Source organism: Ranitomeya variabilis, chromosome 3 (genome assembly GCF_051348905.1).
Source record: "Ranitomeya variabilis isolate aRanVar5 chromosome 3, aRanVar5.hap1, whole genome shotgun sequence".
Taxonomy (NCBI): Eukaryota; Metazoa; Chordata; class Amphibia; order Anura; family Dendrobatidae; genus Ranitomeya; species Ranitomeya variabilis.
Window position 1 is genome coordinate 517866023 of NC_135234.1, and position 26129 is coordinate 517892151.

The 26129-nt window shown below is 42.9% G+C and overlaps 1 protein-coding gene across 3 annotated transcripts in view; it reads right to left on the bottom strand.

The window, feature by feature from the left end:
* PROZ (protein Z, vitamin K dependent plasma glycoprotein) overlaps positions 1-26129 on the bottom strand; it is a 65127-nt gene that overhangs the window by 26753 nt on the left and 12245 nt on the right. For all 3 annotated transcript variants that reach the window (XM_077296965.1, XM_077296963.1, XM_077296964.1), the window contains 3 exons: positions 25379-25542; positions 13638-13662; positions 3560-3673 (listed from right to left, as the gene is read on the bottom strand). In XM_077296965.1, the coding sequence (XP_077153080.1) occupies positions 3560-3673; positions 13638-13662; positions 25379-25542 (303 nt within the window). The remainder of the gene's footprint in view (positions 1-3559; positions 3674-13637; positions 13663-25378; positions 25543-26129) is intronic.

Sequence of the window (26129 nt, forward strand, 5' to 3'; positions counted from 1 at the left end):
CCTACAAACGGTGTCTGCCCCTCCCTGGTGTTGTCCTCAACTGAATAAAGCTGAGCTTTAACCTTCTGGCTCTCATTAAGTGCTGTGTTTTTAAAAATTGGTGGTTAGGGCCTACTAACGGTGTCTGCCCCTGCCTGGTGTTTGTCCTCAACTGAATACAGCTGTGCTTTAACCTTCTGGCTCTCATTAAGTGCTGTGTTTTTAAAAATTGGTGGTTAGGGCCTACTAACGGTGTCTGCCCCTCCCTGGTGTTGCCCTCAACTGAATACAGCTGAGCTTCTACCTTCTGGCTTTCGGCCTATAGTATCAGATATTAAACTGCATTTGGCCTTCAACTTTGGTTACGGCCTACTAACGGTGTCTGCCCCTCCCTGGTGTTGTCCTCAACTGAATAAAGCTGAGCTTCTACCTTCTGGCTCTCATTAAGTGCTGTGTTTTAAATAAAAAAAAGGTGTTTAGGGCCTACTAACAGTGTCTGCCCATGCCTGGTGTTTGTCCTCAACTGAATACAGCTGAGCTTCTACCTTCTGGCTCTCATTAAGTGCTGTGTTTTTAAAAATTGGTGGTTAGGGCCTACTAACGGTGTCTGCCCCTGCCTGGTGTTTGCCCTCAACTGAATACAGCTGAGCTTCTACCTTCTGGCTTTCAGCCTATAGTATCAGATATTAAACTGCATTTGGCCTACTAGTGTGGTTGGGCCCTTGAAACACTGTCTGCTGCTCTTGGGTTTGCTACTCCACTGAACAAAGCAATGCCGCCTGTTTAGTCCTGTTACCAATTTTGAACTGCATTTAGCCTACTTTATTTTTTGGCCCTATATCTGTTTCCTCCTCATCCTGCCCATTGCCCAGCCACTGCTAGATGAGTCTGCTGGTACATTGACCTAGACCACTACATTCCCCTTGCACTCTACACAGCCAGAATCTGACCCTGCTGAAAGTAAGGTTCCCCTTCCCGCATGTTATACCACCTTACACAGGGACAAAGAGGAAGGTGCAGATGAAAGTGCAGGTTCCTTCATCAGGTGGGGGGGGGCATACTCGTTGGCGACGTCACTGGCACAGGGCCCCTCAGAGTACGCAAAAGTGTCGCTGCTGGTGGGAGGCGCCCCCGCCATGCAAACACACCGCCGTACTTTGAGGGGCCCTGTGCCAGTGCCAATGCGAACGAGTGGACCCCCCCTGCTTGCTCAGGATCACAGCACTTGCAACGTTGAAATACTTACCTCTCCCTGCTCCACCGCCGTGACGTAGTCCACGTTTCCTGAGCCCACTAAAGGCTTGAACCAGCCCTACCCCCCACAACTTTTGCCAAATGACCCCCAATTTCCTATGCCCAACTATTATTATAAAGTTAATTAAGATTGACAAGCTTCAGAAACAAGAATGGATGTTTTTGGCATTAAAATGGGCACTGTAGGTGTTTTCCTGGCCTCCACTCACTGCCGACTATGCTTCCCCATTGACTTGCATTGGGTTTCGTGTTTCGGTCGATCCCCGACTTTTAGCGATAATCGGCCGACTGCACTCGACTCGACTCTGGACAAAGTCGGGTTTCACAAAACCCGACTCGATCTTAAAAAAATGAAAGTCGCTCAACCCTACTCCTCACTCCTCCTTCCCTCTCCATAGAGTTTAACAGGAGGTATAACCTTATACTTTAGAGAGTTGGCAATTGGTTAAGGCAAGATGGATTTAAAGAATTACACCCACCTCCAAGATCTTATCCAATCCCAATACGTAATATGTGTAATAATAATAATTATAGCAAATACCTCCAATCACAAATGTTCTCGTGATTCATTTTGTCACCTTCCCCATGAATAGCAATTTGCAGTAGCTTAGGTATCTATGGTTATGACCACTCATGTAGTGACAGTTAGTTGTTAGTGGTCGTAGCAATGGATACCTAAGCTAATGCAATTCCTGAACATGGGGTGACGTAGTAAATCTTAAAAAGTATAATACATTTCAAATTGTAGGTATTTGCTAATATTATTATTGCACCTACTACATATTGGAATAGGATTTTGAAAATGGGAAATACCTCTTTAAGCTTTTTCAGTAGATTTCTAAATTAAACTCTATCTTTATACTACATTTTTGATATCTTGGCCATAATTAAAGGGAGCTTGTCACATGAAAAAATGCTATTACCTGCAGATATGGAGTTAATCTGCAGGTTAATAGCGTTCTGACCGAGTCTGGCGCCAGAACTTAGACACTCGTTGCTGAAAGAAAATTAAGCTTTTTCTCCCAGGTTTCAGTCACGGGGGTGTCGCTGGCACAGTTTCAGTCACTGCTCTCTGTATGGAAAGTGGCGGCTGTAAACACGCCCCTGGCACTGACTGACAGCTGACTCTAAAGCTATGTGCACACGTTGCGGAATTGCTGCGGAAATTTCCGCAGCGATTCCGCAACTCCATGCCGCGGGTAAAACGCATGCGGAATTGGCATGCGTATTCCCGTTAAACACTAGCGTTTTGCTAACATCGCTACATCGCTGTAACATCGCTTGGAAAAATGATTGACAGGTTGGTCACACTTGTCAAACATAGTGTTTGACAAATGTGACCAACTTTTTACTATTGATGCTGCCTATGTAGCATCAATAGTAAAAAGATAGAATGTTAAAAATAATAAAAAAAAAAATAATAATCGTGATATTCTCACCTTCTGGCCGCCCCCGCAGCCTTCCCGACCTTCGCGATGCTCCCAGCAACTCCCGTTCCCAGTGATGCCTCACGACAATGACCCCAGATGGTGTAGCATCACGCGGGACCGCTACATCATCACAGGTCATTGTCGCAAGGCATCACTGCGAACGGGAGCTGCCGGGAGCATCCCTAAGGCCTGGGCTGGATCTGGGGCCGCCAGAAGGTGAGTATATAACTATTTTTTATTATATTCTTTTTTTAGGGCCTGGAGGAGAGTCTCCTCTCCTCCACCCTGGGTACCAACCGCACATGATCTGCTTACTTTGTGCATGGTGGGCATAGCCACATGCGGGAAGTAAGCGGATAAATGCATTCCTATGTGTGCAGAATCGCCGCGATTCCGCACAAAGAATGAGCATGCTGCGTATTTTTCCGCTATGTGATTCCGCCGCGGAAAAATACACAGCATTAGCAGAGCATTGCGGAATCCCATTGAATTCAATGGGTTGTTTTGTGTATTCGTTTTCGCCTCAAAAAAATGCGACAAAAACGCATACAATCTGCAACGTGTGCACACAGCCTAATGCTGAGCTGCTGTCAGTGAGAGTTACAGTCACTTCTCACTATACACAGAGCGGAGACAGAACCTGCACAGTCGCCACCCCCGTGACTGAAACCCAAATGCTACTGGGAGGAATAAAGTTAATTTCCTCCCAGCAGCAGGGCTCTCCGTGCCGGCACCGGGCAGGTTCAAAGCATATCAACCTGCAGACTAACTTCATATCTGCAGGTTAATAGCGTTTTTTCACGTGACAGGTTCCCATTAAATCACTCTAAAACTAGCAAGCTACACAATTTTTTTTTACTTTTCTGCATCATCTTGTTGTAGATTCTTCTTCTTACCAAACTGGCAATTCTTTCCCATGTAACCTTTGGGGCAAGTGCAGGTGTAGCTTCGTATAGAGTCTGTGCACGCACCTTCATTCTGGCAAGGGCCTGAGGAACATGGTCGGCCATCTACAGATAGGGGTAAAATAGTATTTTTGATGATTACAGTAAATTGTTTTATGAACTACATATTACACAGTGCTTTGTCTAACAGCTCATACACTCATGCTATAACCTATTGCCTGCCTATGATCACTTACTATTTCATAAATAAATCATATTTATATGGATATACTGTGTAGTATATTAATATCCCGATGGTAAAAAATTATGATTTAGAATGTAAATCTGCTTTTCCTTAGCCCGGTCAGCAGCACAACATATAGGGGAATATTTCTGTCTTGCGAGACGATAGGGCAGGTGGAATTTTCCAACACGACAACATCGGGCCCCATATTGCTTGTGATACTGTGATGGCCTATACAAGCCACCATGGACTACATAGTCGTCAAACTTGTGTTCCATTGAGCACAACTGGGAAGTCACTTGTATATTATCAACATGTCTATTGATCCTGTAATTTCCATAATATTATGACTTCCTTCTAGGTGTTGTAATTTCAATGTTGAGGGATATATATATATATATATATATATATATATATATATATATATATATATATATATACACTTGATTGTATACACAGTTATGAATACATTTGAAACAACAAAAAAAGATGTGTGCCAAACAAAATGATCCCCTAACAAAAATGTATATTTATTGAGATACAAGCCAAGAAAAACAATTGCTTAAAAAGCCATGCATATAGCATTGGACAAGCCCATAATAGAGCTATAGTCCACCCTATCCTGTCACATGTAACCCAGGTTATCAATAATGAAAACAGCAGTAATTATGCTGGTACAACAATGATGGGAGATAAATAGGTGGATGGAGGCAGCAATAGCATAGATAAGCTTAAAGCACAGATCAATAAATATTATATACTACCAACCCATCCCATGGACATATGGACAAGCAATCAATAAGAGGAAGGCAAAAGAATATATCCCATATAATGGTCATTAATATGGAAAAAAAATAAAAAATCTGAATGTCACCATGTAAGCCCGAAATCAGATATCTGTGTTGCAATATAATAATAACAAAATATTATACAGGTAGTGTAAGCCGGCAATAATATGAATAAAAAGATAGGCACTAAATAAAAAGAGCAATAATGTATACTGCCAACACAAATAGAAAAAAAAGAGGGCTCCAGATTCATAAAATTGCAATAATTTTTATTGGAAAAATTGGTAAAAAAAAATCCATATTACTGTGAGCAACGCGTTTCGAAGACCTGCTTCGTTCTTTGTCCAAGCTTCTAGAGACTAAGAAATTCCATGATACATTTATGTGCTGAGAGCTCCGATGAAAATGGAAAGAGCACATGGTATTGATTGAATTAAAAACAATATGCACAATATACGCGTAACTACAGCTTTAACCCCTTGGTGACTGAGCCAATTTTGACCTTAATGACCAGGCCAAATTTTACAATTCTGACCACTGTCACTTTATGAGGTAATAACTCTGGAACGCTTCAATTGATCCCACTTATTCTGAGATTGTTTTTTCGTGACATACTGTACTTCATGATAGTGTTAAAATTTGGTCAACATGACTTGCGTTTATTTGTGAAAAAAACGGAAATTTGGTGAAAATTTAGCAATTTTCAAACTTTTAATTTTTATGCCCTTAAATCAGAGAGATATGTCACCCAAAATAATTAATAAATAACATTTCCCACATGTCTACTTTACTTCAGCACAATTTTTTAAACCTAATTTTTTTGTTAGGAAGATATAAGGGTTAAAAATTAAAGTTAAATATTTACAAAACCTTAGTTTTTTATTAAGGACCACATCACATTTGAAGTGACTTAGAGGAACCTATATGGCAGAAAACATCCAAAAGTGACATAAAAAAACTGCACCCCTCAAGGTGTTCAAAACCACATTCAAGAAGCTTATTAACCCTTCAGGTGCTTAACAGAATCTGAAACAATGTGGAAGGAAAAATTGGACATTTAACTTTTTTCACAAATTTTTTTTACTTTAGATCCTATTTTTGATTTTCACAAGGGTTCCAAGAGAAAATGAACCCCAACATTTTTTGTGCAATTTCTCCTGAGCACGCTGATATCCCATATTATTATAAATAAATAATAATAATATGTGCGGAAAACCACTTTTTGGGTGAATGGTAGGGCTCAGAAGGGAAGGAGCTTCTTTTTTAACCCAAAATTTGCTGGAATAATTAGCAGGCGCCATGTTGCATTTGGAGAGCCCCTGGTATGTCTAAACAGTGGAACCCCCCACAAGTGACCCCATTTTGGAAACCACACCCCTAAAAGATTTTATCCCGGGGTATAGTGAGCATTTTGAACCCACAGGTACAACACAAAATTTGATAATATTAGGTGGTAATATTGAATACGTCGTCATTGTTGAGTACAAGTGCTCACTACTCCAGTTTGCCTAGGGTGCTCGGGTATACACTGAGTATTGCGGGTGCTCAAGTGACATGCTAAAGTTCCCGTCCCACATGTTTTGCGGCTGTTAGACACCCCAAAAAAAACGTGGGGATCATACCTGAGCACACAATGCAAACTTGAGTAGCGAGCACTTGTGCTCAACCCTAGCCATCATATATATTTTTTTACTTTTGAAAAACCCCACTGTAACCCCAACCCTAACTCTAATACAGCCCTAACTCCAACCCTAACCCCTACTGCAAAAAATGGGGAAAAATCTAAAAAAATTTTTATCATTTTTATCTAACTAAGGGAGTGACAAAGGGGATTTGATCTACTAATCTTTTCCAGCCATCAGTTCTCTTTTTTTCCAGAAAGGTGATGTGGAGGGGCAGGGGACGGAACAGGAGAGACCAGGGGATGGCTTAGGTACCGAGGAGGCTCAGGGGACATCATTTCTCTATCTTCCAATGAGAAATCATTGTAACAGTGGGCGCAGTTGTTTTTTTTAGGTGATCCGGGACTAGAAAATCCATTCCTGATCATGTTCTCCAGGGTCTCAGCTAACACCGGCAGCTGAAACCCCAGAAATCTTCCGACTCTGGGGGGAGCTACAGCCTTATTCCTGATCACTGTTTTAAAACAGCAATGAGGGAATAAAGCCTCTTAACGGCCGCTGTTTTATTGCGTGTCTGCTGTCATTTAGGGGTTAAAGAAGCAAATGTACTGTTAGATCACACAAGAGACAGCATGCATTGATACTGGAACATGATTTCCTTACCGGTATTTAAACCATTAAGATTATACGTTTTCAAATGATAAATCTAAAATGCCTCTCGAGTGAGCATCACCGCTAAAGTTGTATTAACCCTTTCAAAGCCAAACACCTGCAAGGAAGAGGTTCGTCGTTCGTGCTTCTGGATAAAGTGTTTGGATGCTTTGGAAACAACGCGGTAAGTATTAGATGTATTATTGATATCTGAAATATGCTCAGATATACGCACTTTTAACTTTCGAATGGTACAACCAACATACATTTTATTACAAGATGCACAACTGCGATCCGTCAAAATTAGTATACTCTTTAGTAATATAAGCGTGTAGCATGATTTACAACAATTGTTCCAACATCTAAAGAATCCCTTACAATCGAGCCAATTGTGACATTGTTTGGAAGAACTAAAGAAACTTTGGGAAAGTACGTTACCCAGGGTTTTAGCTTTTTTAGCGACAATGGAAAAACCAGTATTAAGAAGCTTGGATAGAATTTAATCTTCATACTATATACTATATAGGTAAAAATGTATGAAAAATGTATGAATAGTAGATTAATTAAATTGAATTGGGGACTATATTGTATTAAAATTGGGTTCTTTCTTACCAATAAGTTCTTTGTGGTTTTTATTCTAAACTATAACTGTAGCCCTATTTAGGGTCCACGATGGATAACTTTTTTTAACAGCCTAGTTTTAGAAGCAATGAGTTCAGCATCCAAATTACTATTGTCACTACAATTCCGTTTTCTTCTTGCAAATTCTCCTACAGGGCTAGCTTTAACAGTGTGTCTTGGATGGCTACTTGACACATGTAGGAAGGTATTGCCCACAAATGGTTTGGAGTAAGTGGAAGTAACAATTTTATGATTAAATTCTTCCCATTTGAGATCCAAAAAGGAAATTGAGGAAATTGAAAGTTAGACGTAAAAGTAAAATTACAATGATTATTGTTTATCTAACTGATGAATTCCGATATGGCAGATACATCGCACCTACATGTGAGGAAGAGATCGTCGATGTATCTGCCATAACAGAAGATATACAGAAGAAAAGGATTGGAATCTGTGTATAAATAATTGTAGTCCCAATATGACATCACCAACTTGGCTAGCGATGGGGAATACTTCGCACCCTTAGACACGCCTATTCATTGCAATAAAATTGCTGGTCAAATGCAAAAAAGTTATGGGTCATTAAGAAATGGGTGACTGACATGATATAGTTTCAAAAATCCACAGTATATCCATAATAGTGAAGCAGATGAAATTTCAGCACAGTTAATGGTGTATCATATGGTATACATGTATACAATGATACAGTGTCATAATGTAACCAAACATAGGGTACCATGATATATTTGACAGTTGTTCCAGTACATCACGGGAGTCCTAAGAAAGCCAGACAATCTCTGTGCAAGTGGTTGTAATAGCGAATCCAGCCATTCTCCTAAACGTTCAGTGACAGAACCTATACTGGATACAATTGGTTTAATTGGGGGTGGATTGATAACTTTTATAATATTGGCGAGACCGTGTAAAATGGGTAATACTGGATATTCAGCTATGAGGCATTCTTTCTGTTTTTCCGTAATGACTCCCATTGAGAAACCCTCTTCTATGAGAGAATGTGTGTCTTTTATGTACAAAAGGGAAGGATTACAGGATAATCTATATATATATAATTGTCTAAGGGATACTTCCGTCTTTCTGTCGGCAACTTCCATCACGGAAATCCCGTGTCGCTGATTGGTCTCGCCAGCTGCCTGTCATGGCTGCCGCGACCAATCAGCGACGGCCACAGTCCGATTAGTCCCTCCCTACTCCCCTGCCGTCAGTGCCTGCCACGCGCTCCATTCTCCCCGCAGTCACCGCTCACACAGGGTTAATGCCAGCGGTAACTGACCGCGTTATGCCGCGGGTAACTCACACCGTTACCGCCGCTATTAACCCTGTGTGACCAAGTTTTTACTATTGATGCCACCTATGCAGCGTCAATAGTAAAAAACATCTAATGTTAAAAATAATTAAAAAAATAAAAAATCATTATATACTCACCTTCCGCCGCCTTTCCCGCTCCTCGCGACCCTTCGGTAACCGCTCTGTGCAAGCTGCAGGTTCCGGTAGCAAGGACCGTATGGGAGAAGGACCTGCCATGACGTCACGGTCATGTGACCGTGACGTCATCACAGTCCCTGCGCGCCTGTGCGAGAAGGACCTGCCATGACGTCACGGTCATGTGACCGTGACGTCATCACACCCTGGGACCGGAAACTGCCGCCTGTACCGCACACAGGCGACAGAACTACAAGTATGGTGAGTATGTTAGAACTACAAGGGGCCCTCGGATCGGAAGGTGAGTATGTTTATTTTTTATTTTTTTACCTGTGACATACGTGGCTGGGCAATATACTACGTAGCTGGGCAATATACTACGTGGCTGGGCAATATACTACGTGGCTCTGTGCTGTATATAACGTCGCTGTGCAATATACTACGTCACTGGGCAATATACTACGTGGCTGGGCAATATACTACATCGCTGTGCAATATACTACGTGGCTCTGTGCTGTATACTACGTCACTGGGCAATATACTACATCACTGGGCAATACACTACGTCACTGGGCTACATATTACGTGGCTGTGCAATATACTACGTGGCTGGGCAATATACTACGATACCCGATGCGTTAGAATCGGGCCACCATCTAGTTTCTTATAATTGTGGAATCAGATAACATAGATAAAATCTGCTCCTGATAAATTGAGGCCTCCATAACCACAACTACACCACTCTTGTCTGACATTTTTAACACAAACCTGTCATCAGGATTTTGCTAAGTAAACTACAGAGTCAGGTTAGTGCCGTTACACTAATTAAAATATCTGGGTTGACGAAATCCGTCCTGTGGTTGTTTAATCTGTATTTTCAGTTTTCAATTAATGATAATAATATTCTTGTGCATTGGGGTGACCTGTGGGGGGTCCTTTTTTGGTGCCATGTGCTTATATTCATCCTTATGGGCTTATGATAGGTCACTGATCCTTTTTTTTTTTTTTTTTTTTTAAGACCACAATATGTACTGCGCAAGCAAAGTATTTAAAATGGGAGGCAGCTCACTGAAGGTTAAGAGGAGCATAAACCAAACCATACAGCTCTACTCTTTACAGGAGGTGATGCAACCAGAAGTAATATATTCACTTGAAGATTATTTTGGTTGTATTCACATGATATTGAATAAGTGGCTGATTTAGTGACAGTATAATCTACATGGAATTTGATCACTAATAATAGATGTATAACATTATTTTCATGCACTGTGCACTTTAAATGTACTAATATATCTAGAAATACTTATTATCACTTATCTCCTTGTTTGTGATTATTGTTCCTAATGAATGTGGATGTTCATGGTCTGTTGCTCCTCTTTTCTGAGTTATTCCATTGTTTTCTTATTTATCGTAGTTTTAATGTACAACAAAAAAAGCTTTTAAGATTATGCAAATACAAATTCTAGATTTTATATTATCATAGATCTCTTGTTTTACCTCATCTTCGTGTCTCAGTTTTGTTTTAAATTCTGTTACATAGATTGTTAGGTGTCGAGTTCCCGCCACTGCACAGGGGGAATCTCCAACCATGTTTGCTGCGGTCTCCCATTCTACATCAGCCGCAGTGGAGCCTGCTCAGCGGAGATGTCGGTCCCAGCATCTTGCTCAGCCTGATACTGTGCAAAGGGTTACTGCTGCCTTTCCAGGCTCTGCTTTTGTAGCCAGCACTGGTCAGTGGCGAGCAGGCTTTTCTGGGACTAAGTCCTGCTTTGCACACACTGAGCATGCCCACGGGAGGACCTCTCATTGGAGGTCTGGGGTCACACGCTCAGGTCCTGTAGCAGCTCCTATTGGACCACTAGGAAGGTCCTTGTCTGCTACAGCTATAAAAGGTTTGCATGGCTGCACAGCCATGCGCTAGTATCAACCTTTGTTATGAGCTTTGCTATCTTGTGGCCATGTCTGCATGTGGTCAGGGTTGGCTGAAATAAGCCCCTAGAATACCGTCACCTCCGGTGAGGAGTTTTGTGTGTATGGATTCAGGGCTGTTAGCGTATAGCCACTAGAATTCCGGTTCCACCGGAGAGGAGTTGTTCGTGTGCTAGGCTGACTGCATGACCACTCTTTGCTTTTGCTCAGTTAGGTAGCTGTGATCCTCTGTGAAGTTATATCTTTGCGATTCTGTGAAGTAACAGAGTTCGCTTATACCGCCATATAGCGCCACCATTTGCTAGCAGCAGGTTTCTCTCTTTAACATACCGCCAACCCTAACATAGATGAAGTGCTATGTCATTATGTGGGAGACATATAAGCTATAATAAATTGAAAGTATTGTCAGCACAAAATGTAAACCTCAGGTGACAACTTCCATTTGATCTGTAGAAAGAGTTCAACTAAAAAGTATTAATACATTAGAAAAGTCACGTTGGTTTAAAATCATTTCCTGCGGCGGGTCGTCATGCATTAAATGTTTCCTTGTGTTTGTCTCTGCCACATCTCTTGCACCTCTTTGTCTATTAATTGTGAGGGATTCTTTAGATGTGGGAACAGTCATTGTAAAACATGCCACATGCTTATATTACTAAAGAGTATACTACTGTTGTCTGATTGCAGCGGTTTAAAATTAAAAATGACCTTAACTGTAATACCCAAAATGTAGTATACATTCTGCATTGTTTATCTTCTAATAAAATGTGTGTGGGTTTTACCTCTCGAAAGTTTTGAAGTGCGCATGTCTGAGCACATTTCAGATGTTCGGCATCGAAAGGATTAATACAATTATAAGGCTATGTGCACACGTAGGAAAAGAGGTGCAGAATTTTCTGCACAAAATCCGCATCTCCTGGCAGAATCCGCAGCCGCGGATTTTGTGCGGTTTTTATGCAGAATTGATGCAGATTTTGTGCGGATTTTCTGTGGTTTTTGCCACTGCGGAATTTTAACATGGAGGGGTGCAGAAACGCTGCAGATCCACACAAAAGAAGTGACGTGCACTTCTTTGAAATCCGCAGCAATTCCGCACTGATTTTTCCGCACCATCTGCACAGCTTTTTTTTTTCCCATTGAATAACATTGTACTGTAAATCACTGTGCGGATCTGCAGCGTTTCTGCGCGGAAAAATCCGCTGTGGATCCGCAGCAAATCCGCATTGTGTGCACATAGCCTTAGAGGTGGTGACACCAGAAAACACCTGCCCACTCGAGAGGCGTTTTGGATTTATAATTTGAAAACATATAATCCTATTAATTTAAATACCCGTAAGGAAATAATGTTCCATTATTAATGCATGCTGTCTCCTGTGTGATTTTACATTTGTTTCTTAAAAACTGAATTTCCCTGTATATTGTGCATGTAGTTTTAATTTAATTAATACCTTGCGCTTATTCAATTTTCATTGGTGGTCTCAACACATACAGGTGCTTCTCACAAAATTAGAATATCATCAAAAAGTTAATTTATTTCAGTTCTTCAGTACAAAAAATGAAACTCATATATTCTATAGAGTCATTACAAACAGAGTGATCTATTTCAAGTGTTTATTTCTGTTAATGTTGATGATTATGGCTTGCAGCCAATGAAAACCCAAAAGTCATTATCTCAGTAAGTTAGAATAATTAACAAAAAACACCTGCAAAGGCTTCCTACATGTTTAAAAAGGTCCCTCAGTCTATTTCAATAGGCTCCACAATCATGGGGAAGACTGCTAACTTGACAGATGTCCAGAAGGCAGAAGGCACCTGTATATGTGTCATGGTTTTTCTTAGTTACTAGAAGCTTTGACAAAGAACGCAGCTGGCAATCGAAAAGTGTTGCTCTCAGTAATATGGAATTCTTTTAACCAATTTTTCCAATAAAAATGATTGGAATTTTATGAAACGGGAACCTTCCCTTTTTCTATTTATATTTCTACTTGATCCCACAGATTCCTTGCTTCTACAAGCCTGGAGCCTTGGTGAGCTGGTTTGTCTACTTTTCTAATACTGCCAATACAACCTGTAATGATCCAGACATCATTCCATCAATAGAAGAAAAGCATTGTGTTAAGACCCGTGTAATTGTTCTAAAATTAGGGAGTAAACCCCACTGGTATCGCCTCCAAAAGTGCACTTTACCCCTGATGAAGCCTCACTTTCTGTTGGCAGCATATATTATTGTTCTCAACACATTTACAAAAGTTATATAAAAATTGTAAATAATAAAACAAATAATATTTCTATTTTACACAGAACACGGCATAAAAAAATAAGAATTTATTAATGAATTTTGTGTCCAATATATCAAGCACAAGCAGGCAACAGATTCATAATTACATAATTATAACATAGTAGAGTTGGTGCAAATTGGTTTGCATGTCCCATTCCATCTACCACAATGGATCTGTGGCGCCTGCCCGGGAGAGGGCGTACCGCCTCCTACATGCTGATGTCTGCCGCTCTTTATTTGATTAGACAGCCTGGCACAATGCCATGGATGTGATATCTCACCAGGCTAGCTAATCAAAAGATGAACCACCAGACATCACTGGTAAGAGTCCGGTACTCCTTCTCTTGTGCAGCAGCCACTACTACTGTCACGGCTGATAGAATGGGATATGTGAATACATTTGTACCAACGCAATAAAACAGCTAACAGAATCATATGAAAATATTGGTTGTTGGGTGATTGTGTTCTTTTATAAAGAAACAGCATCAGCGCAATCAAAACATCAACCGGCCTTTATACTTACTGTAATAAGTCTTCCAAAATGTGTCCTGTAAAAACAGTGAGACAAAGTTTGACTGAGAACATAATGAGAAACTTCACCTGGGTTTGAAATAAGTTGATTACAAGTTAGATTACTATAGAGCTTTGTATTAATTTCTCTGGTGTCTCTAGACTAGTCAAGAAATGTGTACCGAATCTATTCTCCATCCACACACTACACAGTACGCATCGTTCATATAGAGTAGGCTTGCTCCATGCACATCCCTCTAATGCATCTGCATGAAGTCGCTGGGAGTGGAGTGGACTTGCTAAGTATGAGGCTATGTGCACATGTTGCGGATTTTTCACGTTTTTTCGGCGGTTTTCCACTGCAAAAACGCTTAAACGCTTACATTAAGCATCCTATCATTTTTAATGCATTCCGCAATTTATGTGCACATGTTGCGTTTTTGTCCGCAATAAAAACGCATTGCGGAAAAAAATGCAGCATGTTCATTAATATTGCGGATTTTTCACAGATTTCCCACTATATTATTGTGTTGGGAAGCTCCGGAAAAAAAACGCTAAAAATCCGCAAAAAACTCGAGAAAAATGCGGAAAAAGCGTGTGGACTTCCTGCGAAAGTAGTCCAGATTTGCTCAAGAAAATTCTGCCCACTTTCCTGAACGTGGGCACATAGCCTTAGGGAGCTGTAGCAGCTGCTAACTCTGCAATTATGTTCTAAAGCAGGGGTCTCAAACTCGGCTGGGTATATGGGCTGCACACGGAAAAAAAACATTTCATTTCGGGGGCCACATTATTTGCATGACAAAATTACATTTTTAGTGATACCATTTTTTTTTCTATACTCCTTTTGAACTGGTCCATATCTTGTAGTAATGTGCCTCATGCTGGTCCTTATCTTGTAGTAATGTGCCCCATGCTGGTCCCTATCTTGCAGTAATGTGCCCCATCCAGGTCCCCATCTTGTAGATATGGCCCCATCCTGGTCCCATGCTTGTCGTTATGTCCCCCATCCACGTACCCATATTGCAGACATGTGCCCCATCTAGGTTCCCCCATACATTGCAGACATGTGCCCCATCCAGGTTCCCCCATACATTGCAGACATATGCCCCATCCATGTTCCCCCAAATTGCAGACATGTCCCCCATCCAGGTCCCCCATATATTACAGACAGGTCCCCCATCCAGGTCCCCCATATATTACAGACAGGTCCCCCATCCAGGTCCCCCATATATTGCAGACATGTCCCCCATCCAGGTCCCCCCATATATTGCAGACAGGTCGCCCATCTAGGCACCCCCATATTGCAGACAGGTCCCCCATCCAGGCCCCCCCCATATTGCAGGCAGGTCCCCCATCCAGGCCCCCCCCATATATTGCAGACAGGTCCCCCATCCAGGTCCCCCCCATATATTGCAGACAGGTCCCCCATATATTGCAGACAGGTCCCCCATCCAGATCCCGCCATATATTTCAGATATGTGCCCCTTCCAGGTCCCCCCATATATTGCAGACAGGTCCCCCATCCAGGTCCCCCCCATATATTGCAGACAGGTCCCCCATCCAGGTCCCCCCATATATTGCAGACAGGTCCCCCATCCAGGTCCCGCCATATATTTCAGACATGTGCCCCTTCCAGGTCCCCCCATATATTAGACAGGTCCCCCCATATATTGCAGACAGGTCCCCCCCCATATATTGCAGACAGGTCCCCCCCATATATTGCAGACAGGTCCCCCATCCAGGTCCCCCTCATATATTGCAGACAGGTCCCGCATATACCCATACAGTGCCTACAAGTAGTATTCAACCCCCTGCAGATTTAGCAGGTGTACACATTTGGAATTAACTTGGCATTGTGACATTTGGACTGTAGATCAGCCTGGAAGTGTGAAATGCACTGCAGCAAAAAAGAATGTTATTTCTTTGTTTATTTTTATTTTTTTAATTGTGAAAAGTTTTTTCAGAGGGTCATTTATTATTCAACCCCTCAACCCACCAGAATTCTGTTTGGTTCCCCTAAAGTATCAAGAAGTAGTTCAGGCACAAAGAACAATGAGCTTCACATGTTTGGATTAATTATCTCTTTTTCCAGCCTTTTCTGACTATTTAAGACCCTCCCCAAACTTGTGAACAGCACTCATACATGGTCAACATGGGAAAGACAAAGGAGCATTCCAAGGCCATCAGAGACAAGATCATGGAGGGTCACAAGGCTGGCAAGGGGTACAAAACCCTTTCCAAGGAGTTGGGCCTACCTGTCTCCACTGTTGGGAGCATCATCTGGAAGTGGAAGGCTTATGGAACTACTGTTAGCCTTCCACGGCCTGGACAGCCTTTGAAAGTTTCCTCCCGTGCCGAGGCCAGGCTTGTCCGAAGAGTCAAGGCTAACCCAAGGACAACAAGGAAGGAGCTCCGGGAAGATCTCATGGCAGTGGGGACATTGGTTTCAGTCAATACCATAAGTAACGTACTCCACCGCAATGGTCTCCGTTCCAGACGAGCCCGTAAGGTACCTTTACTTTCAAAGCGTCATGTCAAGGCTCGTCTACAGTTTGCTCATGATCACTTGGAGGACTCTGAGACTGACTGGTTCAAGGTTCTCTGGTCTGATGAGACCAAGATCTAGATCTTTGGTGCCAACCACACACGTGACGTTTGGAGACTGGATGGCACTGCATACGACCCCAAGAATACCATCCCTACAGTCAAGCATGGTGGTGGCAGCATCATGCTGTGGGGCTGTTTCTCAGCCAAGGGGCCTGGCCATCTGGTCCGCATCCATGGGAAGATGGATAGCACGGCCTACCTGGAGATTTTGGCCAAGAACCTCCGCTCCTCCATCAAGGATCTTAAGATGGGTCGTCATTTCATCTTCCAACAAGACAACGACCCAAAGCACACAGCCAAGAAAACCAATGCCTGGTTCAAGAGGCAAAAAATCAAGGTGTTGCAGTGGCCTAGTCAGTCTCCTGACCTTAACCCAATTGAAAACTTGTGGAAGGAGCTCAAGATTAAAGTCCACATGAGACACCCAAAGAACCTAGATAACTTGGAGAAGATCTGCATGGAGGAGTGGGCCAAGATAACTCCAGAGACCTGTGCCGGCCTGATCAGGTCTTATAAAAGACGATTATTAGCTGTAATTGCAAACAAAGGTTATTCCACAAAATATTAAACCTAGGGGTTGAAGAATAATTGACCCACACTTTTATGTTTAAAATTTATAAAAATTTAACTGAGCAACAAAACTTTTCGGTTTGTAAGATTTATGCATCTGTTAATAAATCCTGCTCTTGTTTGAAGTTTGAAGGCTCTAACTTATTTGCATCTTATTAAACCTGCTAAATCTGCAGGGGGTTGAATACTACTTGTAGGCACTGTATATTGTAGACAAGTCCCACATCCAGGTCCCCCATATATTGCAGACAGGTCCCCCATCCAGGTCCCCCCCATATATTAGACAGGTCCCCCATCCAGGTCCCCCCATATATTGCAGACATGTGCCCCATCCAGGTCCCCCCCCCCCATATATTGCAAACAGATCCCCCATCCAGGTCCCCCCATATATTACAGACAGGTCCCCATCTAGGTCCCCCCATATATTGCAGACAGGTCCCCCATCCAGGTCCCCCCATATATTGCAGACAGGTCCCCCATCCAGGTCCCCCATATATTGCAGACAGGTCCCCCATCCAGGTCCCCCTCATTTTCACATAGACATAACAGAGAAGAAAAAAAAAGATTCTTCTCACCTATCCTCCGTTCCCTCGGCGTTCTTTCTGCTCCTGGGGCCCGCCGGCACATAGACCCCTTGATGATCGCTGCCCGGTCCAGCAGCCGCCGACATCCGCGCTGAAGTGCAGTGTATTGCCACGCAGAGACCGGCTCTCGGCACAGCAATACTAATGTCAGCCGCCGGCCTATCAGAGGCAAGCAGCTGACATCTGCGTCCCGGCGCAGCGGCGTATGACGTCACTGCCATGCGCAGATGTCAGCTGCTGGGCTCTGATAGGCCGGCGGCTGGCACTAGTATTGCTGTGCCGAGAGCCGTTCTCTGCGCGGCAATACACTGCACTACAGCATGGATGTCTGCGGCTGCTGGAGCGAGCGTGATCGTTACGGGGTCTACAGGTCCTTCTCAAAAAATTAGCATATAGTGTTAAATTTCATTATTTACCATAATGTAATGATTACAATTAAACTTTCATATATTATAGATTCATTATCCACCAACTGAAATTTGTCAGGTCTTTTATTGTTTTAATACTGATGATTTTGGCATACAACTCCTGATAACCCAAAAAACCTGTCTCAAAAAATTAGCATATCAAGAAAAGGTTCTCTAAACGACCTATTACCCTAATCTTTTGAATCAACTAATTAACTCTAAACACATGCTAAAGATACCTGAGGCTTTTAAAAACTCCCTGCCTGGTTCATTACTCAAAACCCCCATCATGGGTAAGACTAGCGACCTGACAGATGTCAAGAAGGCCATCATTGACACCCTCAAGCAAGAGGGTAAGACCCAGAAAGAAATTTCTCAACAAATAGGCTGTTCCCAGAGTGCTGTATCAAGGCACCTCAATGGTAAGTCTGTTGGAAGGAAACAATGTGGCAGAAAACGCTGTACAACGAGAAGAGGTGACCGGACCCTGAGGAAGATTGTGAAGAAGGACCGATTCCAGACCTTGGGGAACCTGAGGAAGCAGTGGACTGAGTCTGGTGTGGAAACATCCAGAGCCACCGTGCACAGGCGTGTGCAGGAAATGGGCTACAGGTGCCGCATTCCCCAGGTAAAGCCACTTTTGAACCATAAACAGCGGCAGAAGCGCCTGACCTGGGCTACAGAGAAGCAGCACTGGACTATTGCTAAGTGGTCCCAAGTACTTTTTTCTGATGAAAGCAAATTTTGCATGTCATTCGGAAATCAAGGTGCCAGAGTCTGGAGGAAGACTGGGGAGAAGGAAATGCCAAAATGCCTGAAGTCCAGTGTCAAGTACCCAGTCAGTGATGGTGTGGGGTGCCATGTCAGCTGCTGGTGTTGGTCCACTGTGTTTCATCAAGGGCAGGGTCAATGCAGCTAGCTATCAGGAGATTTTGGAGCACTTCATGCTTCCTGGCACCTGCTCACAGTGCCAAAACCACTGGTAAATGGTTTACTGACCATGGTATTACTGTGCTCAATTGGCCTGCCAACTCTCCTGACCTGAACCCCATAGAGAATCTGTGGGATATTGTGAAGAGAAAGTTGAGAGACGCAAGACCCAACACTCTGGATGAGCTTAAGGCCGCTATTGAAGCATCCTGGGCCTCCATAACATCTCAGCAGTGTCACAGGCTGATTGCCTCCATGCCACGCCGCATTGAAGCAGTCATTTCTGCCAAAGGATTCCCGACCAAGTATTGAGTGCATAACTGAACATTATTATTTGATGGTTTTTTGTTTGTTATTAAAAACACTTTTATTTGATTGGACGGTTGAAATATGCTAATTTATTGAGACAGGTTTTTTGGGTTATCAGGAGTTGTAGGCCAAAATCATCAGTATTAAAACAATAAAAGACCTGACAAATTTCAGTTGGTGGATAATGAATCTATAATATATGAAAGTTTAATTGTAATCATTACATTATGGTAAATAATGAAATTTAACACTATATGCTAATTTTTTGAGAAGGACCTGTATGTGCTGGCAGGCCGCATGAAGCAGCCGGAGGGGCCACATGTTTGAGACCCCTGTTCTAAAGCATCGCAATAGTGTTACATGGGGACCAATCTGTTTTAATGGGAACCTGTCACGAGAAAAAACGCTATAAACCTGCAGATAAGCGGTAATCTGAATATTAATAGCATTCTGAACTTGCCCGGCGCCCGTACTTAGAGTTTTGCTGCTGGGGGGAAGAGAACTTTATTCCCTCTAGCATTGTTCAGGTGTCAGTCATGGGGGTGGTGGCGGCACTGGTTCAATCACCACTAGTGTTGAGCATTCCGATACTGCAAGTATCGGGTATCGGCCGATATTTGCTGTATCGGAATTTCCGATACCGAGATCCGATACTTTTGTGGTATCGGGTATCGGGTATCGCAACAACATTAATGTAATAATGTGTAAAAGAGAGAATTAAAATAAAAAATATTGCTATACTCACCTCTCCGACGCAGCCTGGACCTCAGCGAGGGAACCGGCAGCGTTGTTTGTTTAAATTTCGCGCTTTTACTTGGTTACGTGAAGTCCCGGCTTGTGATTGGTCAGGGCGGCCATGTTGCCGGGACGCGGACCAATCACAGCAAGCCGTGACGAAATTACGTCACGGCTTGCTGTGATTGGTCCGCGTCCCGGCAACATGGCCGCCATTAACCAATCACAAGCCGTGACGTCACGGGAGGCTGGACATGCGCGTATTTTAAAAAGCGCGCGTGTCCAGCCTCCCGTGACGTCACGGCTTGTGATTGGTTAATGGCGGCCATGTTGCCGGGACGCGGACCAATCACAGCAAGCTGTGACGTAATTTCGTCACGGCTTGCTGTGATTGGTCCGCGTCCCGGCAACATGGCCGCCCTGACCAATCACAAGCCGGGACTTCACGTAACCAAGTAAAAGCGCGAATTTTAAACAAACAACGCTGCCGGTTCCCTCGCTGAGGTCCAGGCTGCGTCGGACAGGTGAGTATAGCGATATTTTTTATTTTAATTCTTTATTTTACACATTTATATGGATCCCAGGGTCTGAAGGAGAGTTTCCTCTCCTTCAGACCCTGGGAACCATCAGGAATACCGTCCGATACATGAGTCCCATTGACTTGTATTGGTATCGGGTATCGGATTGGATCCGATACTTTGCCGGTATCGGCCGATACTTTCCGATACCGATACTTTCAAGTATCGGACGGTATCGCTCAACACTAATCACCACTCCATGAAGCCGCGCCCCTGGCTGCGACAGCAGGCTTAGCATTAGGGATTGCTCTTCTACCCAGCTAATTCTTCTCTTTTCCATCAGGTCTACGAAGTAGCATGTTTGAAAACACACTAGCTGAATCCTTCTAAGATCTATGTAGAAACAGGAAGTCTCTTTTCCCTGCATGAATTATCCCTCTCTTCAACTCCTGACCCAGCTGCTCCGCTCATTCATCCTGCTAGTGAATCAGCAGTGATGTAGAATTGTAGTTCTACTGATGACTCATGCAGGGAAAATAGACTTCCCATGTCTACATAGAGCTTAGAAGGATTCAGCTAGTCTATTCTTCATCATTTGATGTCATAAACTTAATGGAAAAGGGAAAAAGGACAAAAATGAGCAATTGTAAGTACACAGTGCTATAGTATATGATGATTGCCATATATTAAGAGAATAAAAACTTTGATGGGAGCGCTTCTTTAAAGATAATCTGTTAGCATGACCAACTGTCCTAAGCCTTCTGCAAGGTCATGCAGGTCATAGAAAGTTGAATAAAGTGATATTTTGATATATGTGATTTGATATCATATTCCTGAGAAATCCACATTTTTTTTATATACAACAAACTGTTAAGATCTATGGGCTAGCGACAGATCTGCATGAGAATCTGCCTCCAGTGCTTATTTTATATGAAAGGGAGAGTTAACAGTGTGACATGTAATGACTGACTTTTTGCTCTCATAATCACACACAGCTCTGCAGTGACTTCAGGATACAGGACAGCAATTACCTCTCATTACAAACACTTGCAGCAGCACTTGTCCTCTTACAGTGCTTGGTTCTGATTTTACTGCAGAGCTGTGTGTGTGATGAGAGCAAAGTTTCAGTCATTAAATTGTTCACGCTGGTATTGCACCCTTTCATTTAAAATAAGCTCTGGAGGCAGATTTTCAAGTAGATCTGTGTCTAGCCCATAGATCTTAACACTTTATTTGCATAAAAGAAAAACATGGATTTCTCTGAAATAAAGACATCAGATTGCAGATTGCAGATATCAAGGTATCATTCTGTGACCTGCCTGCCCATGTAGACGGCTTAGAGCAGTGATGGGCAACCTTTTGAGCTCGGTGTGTCAAAATTCGCCAAAAAACCGAGCATAACTTGGGTGGTGTGTCACCTTGATAAAAAAACATAATTTTGCGACATGTATAGTTTAAATAACAAATATGTATAATTAGAATTAACTTACCTGCTTAGTGACTTCTTTGTTCATCTGTCAGTTGGTTTCTTTTGTTGGTCTTGCTATTATTTAACTTGTGTGGGGTGCCGTGAACTAAGATAAGTGAGGGGGAGGGGGAATTCTTCCAGTGATGGCGAACCTGTGGCACTCCAGCTGTTGCAAAACTACAATTCCCATCATGTCTTCACAGCCAAAGCCTTTGCTTTGAATGGCCAGCCATGATGGGAATTGTAGTTTTGCAACAGCTGGACTGCCACAGGTTCGCCATCACTGATGCCTCCCTCTCACTTATCTCAGTAATGGCCAATGACACCCCACAGTTCACTGGATGATGGTTGCTGTAGTAGTCACAGGGCCTCCAGACAGCAATCACAGGGCCTGAGTCCAGACAGCAATCACAGGGCCTGAGTCCAGACAGCAATCACAGGGCCTGAGTCCAGACAGCAATCACAGGGCCTGAGTCCAGACAGCAATCACAGGGCATGAGTCCAGACAGCAATCACAGGGCCTGAGTCCAGACAGCAATCACAGGGCCTGAGTCCAGACAGCAATCACAGGGCCTGAGTCCAGACAGCAATCACAGGGCCTGAGTCCAGACAGCTATCACAGGGCCTGAGTCCAGACAGCTATCACAGGGCCTGAGTCCAGACAGCTATCACAGGGCCTGAGTCCAAACAGCAATCACAGGGCCTGAGTCCAGACAGCTATCACAGGGCCTGAGTCCAGACAGCTATCACAGGGCCTGAGTCCAGACAGCTATCACAGGGCCTGAGTCCAGACAGCTATCACAGGGCCTGAGTCCAGACAGCTATCACAGGGCCTGAGTCCAGACAGCTATCACAGGGCCTGAGTCCAGACAGCAATCACAGGGCCTGAGTCCAGACAGCTATCACAGGGCCTGAGTCCAGACAGCTATCACAGGGCCTGAGTCCAGACAGCTATCACAGGGCGTCCAGACAGCTATCACAGGGCCTCCAGACAGCTATCTCCTCAGGCCTCAGAAGTGCAGCCTGGGACTTCTGGTCGGTGCAGCCTGGGACTTCTGGTCGGCGCAGCAGGGAGCAGCGCAATGTCGCCCAAACAACACAGATCCGACGCAGAGGCCTGGGACTTCCGGGAGCTGCGCCTGGCCTACCGGAAGTCCCAGGCCTAGACGCTCTGCACCGGAGCTCTGTTGTTTGGACCCACAGACCTCCTGCATGGCATCCGATCCGATAAAAAATCGGATCGGATGCCATTGTTTACTTTAGCATTCCGATACCGCAAGTATCGGGTATCGGCCGATATTTGCTGTATCGGAATTCCGATACCGAGATCCGATACTTTTGTGGTATCGGGTATCGGTATCGAAACAACATTAATGTGTGTAAAATAAAGAACTAAAATAAAAAATATTGCTATACTCACCTCTCCGACGCAGCCTGGACGTCCGCGAGGGAACCGGCAGCGTTGTTTGCTTAAAAATCGCGGTTTTCCTTCCTTACTTGAAGTCCCGGCTTGTGATTGGTTGCGTGCCGCCCATGTGACCGAGACGCGACCAATCACAGCAAGCCGTGACGTAATTTTAGGTCCTTCAGGATTTTAAAATTACGTTCCGGCGTTGTGATTGGTTGCGTGCGGTCACATGGGCGGCACGCAACCAATCACAAGCCGGGACTTCAAGTAAGGAAGGAAAACCGCGATTTTTAAGCAAACAACGCTGCCGGTTCCCTCGCGGACGTCCAGGCTGCGTCGGAGAGGTGAGTATAGCAATATTTTTTATTTTAATTCTTTATTTTACATATTAATATGGTTCCCAGGGCCTGAAGGAGAGTTTCCTCTCCTTCAGACCCTGGGAAAGAAGCAATTTCTATGGGGCCGCGGCCGGCGGCCGGCGTGTCACTGAAAATGACTACGCGTGTCAGCACTGACACGCGTGTCATAGGTTCGCCATCACTGGCTTAGAGGGTAGATCCTACTGATAGATTCCCGTTAAGATGCCAGTACTAAGTATTAAGGGAGTTCTAGTAATTACACAAAGGAAACATACTGGGGCACCAAAATAAATAATAAAAAAGAAAAAAAATATTTATGGGCCTTTATTGTCTTGGAGATGAACACTCAACCTATAGCAAATGTTAGAATAAAGCCCTCTTCCGGTGCTGGTTAACCCAGCTACAAGCTGGTACAGAAGGAATTATCAACTTTGTACAGGTTATCAACACCCATTCAAATATATTAGTGATGACATGAGCTGCCTTTTGAGACCCAATACCATGAAAATAGTAGGATACCAAGGGTGAAAGTGGGCAATTCTACTTCATCATGTCAGATATATAATCACATAGGCATATGTTTTATTTTCTTGTTCTTAGATGGAATTCCAAAAACTTTGTCATACACATGTACTATAAGAATTCGTGGAACAGGGACATTTTTATTATTTATGTATAAGAATTTACACAGAATTAAAGGATAATTTTACTTTTAAATTACATTTCAGATTAAGCGGTCCTGTGTGTGTAAAGGAGTGATAACACTATTTCTGGTCATTATATGACTTCTAGCCTGCATTGTTCACAAGTTTTCGCTCTACTGGCTCTATCTCTAATTTGCAATTGTCTCGGAGCTGGTGGATGGAGACTAGCTACTGTGATGCCTCCTTTACACTAAACACGCAGAAAGGTGGTGGTAGAAGGAGCAGATGCATAGGGCAAATTATACAGCAGTACTGAGCAGTGTAGCTATGAGTCCAGCACTCGTATAAGCTACCTAGAATCTGTTTGTTTTCTTCTCACTTTGCTATTCACTCCTCTCTCCATAGTCTTCGATATGAAGTGGATCCTGGCTCCTCAATGTGCTGGCAGTTTGTCTTGTCTTACACAAGACTGATTTGAGGTGGTTTTAAGTGAATGAACAGTTCAGGAGTCAGTGGGTGGTAAATGGAGAAGGAAGCAGATTTCTCTGATAACATACTTTGCTAAGTTGCTTAGGTTGGCTTGTACTATTAATTTGTCAATGTTTATTGAAAGTACAGTTCCCATTTAAAGGGAAGCTTTGATCAGGTTTTTGCTGCTGCATCTGAGAACAGCACAATATAAAAGCAGAGACCCTGACTCCAGCAATGTATCACTTTCTGGGCTTCTTGCTGTCATTCTGATAAAATCCCTGGTTTATATACTACTGATCTACCAGATATCTGAATATTGAACTCTGTATAACCCTGCTCCAAGCATTGATTGGCAACTTTCTGCCCATGTACAGTAGGGTTATACAGGGCTCATGAGTATTCAGGACTACTTGACAACATGTTTACTAGCCCTCTAATAATAATTTCCTACTGAAATAAAAGTTATTTTATTGAAACTAGACTAAGCAGCCCCATGACACATCGCTGGAAACAGGGTCTCTTTCTCTACATTATGATGCACTAAGATTAGGTGGTAAATCCTGGTAACATTCCCTTGAAATGTGCACTAATATTTATTTGAATGTATTTTTAATATTTTTTATATCTCTGTTGTGCTCTGATGTCTTTATCATTTGAATTATATAAAATGATTACATTATGTGTAATTAATTTGCAATATAAGGAAACTTTGAGGAAATAATGTAACCCACAATGAGAACTCACAGTTTTATCTGTGTCCTCAAATGTTTCTCTCGCCTCCTCGTATGTGCATATTTCTTCCAGACATTCTCTTTCTAAATTTCCTTTTAAAAATTCCTCTATAAGTAAGAAGTTGGCCCTCTTGGTTCTTTGTATCACTTGGTTAGCATTTTCACTGGATAAGAAAACTGGAAAAAATATATAATATTGTTAGGATAGATATTTTTGGTACAAGTTATTTTTCAAATGGAATGAAACAATACCGTGTGATTTTTTTTTTTTTCATCATAAGGCCTCATTCACAGACAAGAAAAAAAACTATTATATATCCATCAGTGTGCAGGATCAGATATTCATCAGTGTTTGGTCATTGTGTCCTTTTTTACCATAATTTTTTTTCTCATACACAAATAAAAATTCAAAGCTTATATTCATTAGGGCAGGGGTGGGAAACCTCTGGTCTGCAATTTTCTTTTCTTCAGCCCTCAGGCAAATTCCTGGAACCACAGTGTTCTTGAATCTTTAATTGCTCTTTACAACGCAAGCATGCGCACGCAGCTTTCACTACTGAACGCTGCATGCAGTGAAAATATAAGTTCTGACACTGGCCAGTGCTTTGGGGGTGGAGTCAGAGCACTCTAGTCCCACTAATGAAGACAGCAGCTCCATAGTCTCCTTTGATGTATATGCTCCAGCTCCAGCATCTCCTTTCATGCATATGCTTTAGCTCCAGCATCTCCAGGGTCTCCAGTGACGTATATGCTTCAGCCACAGC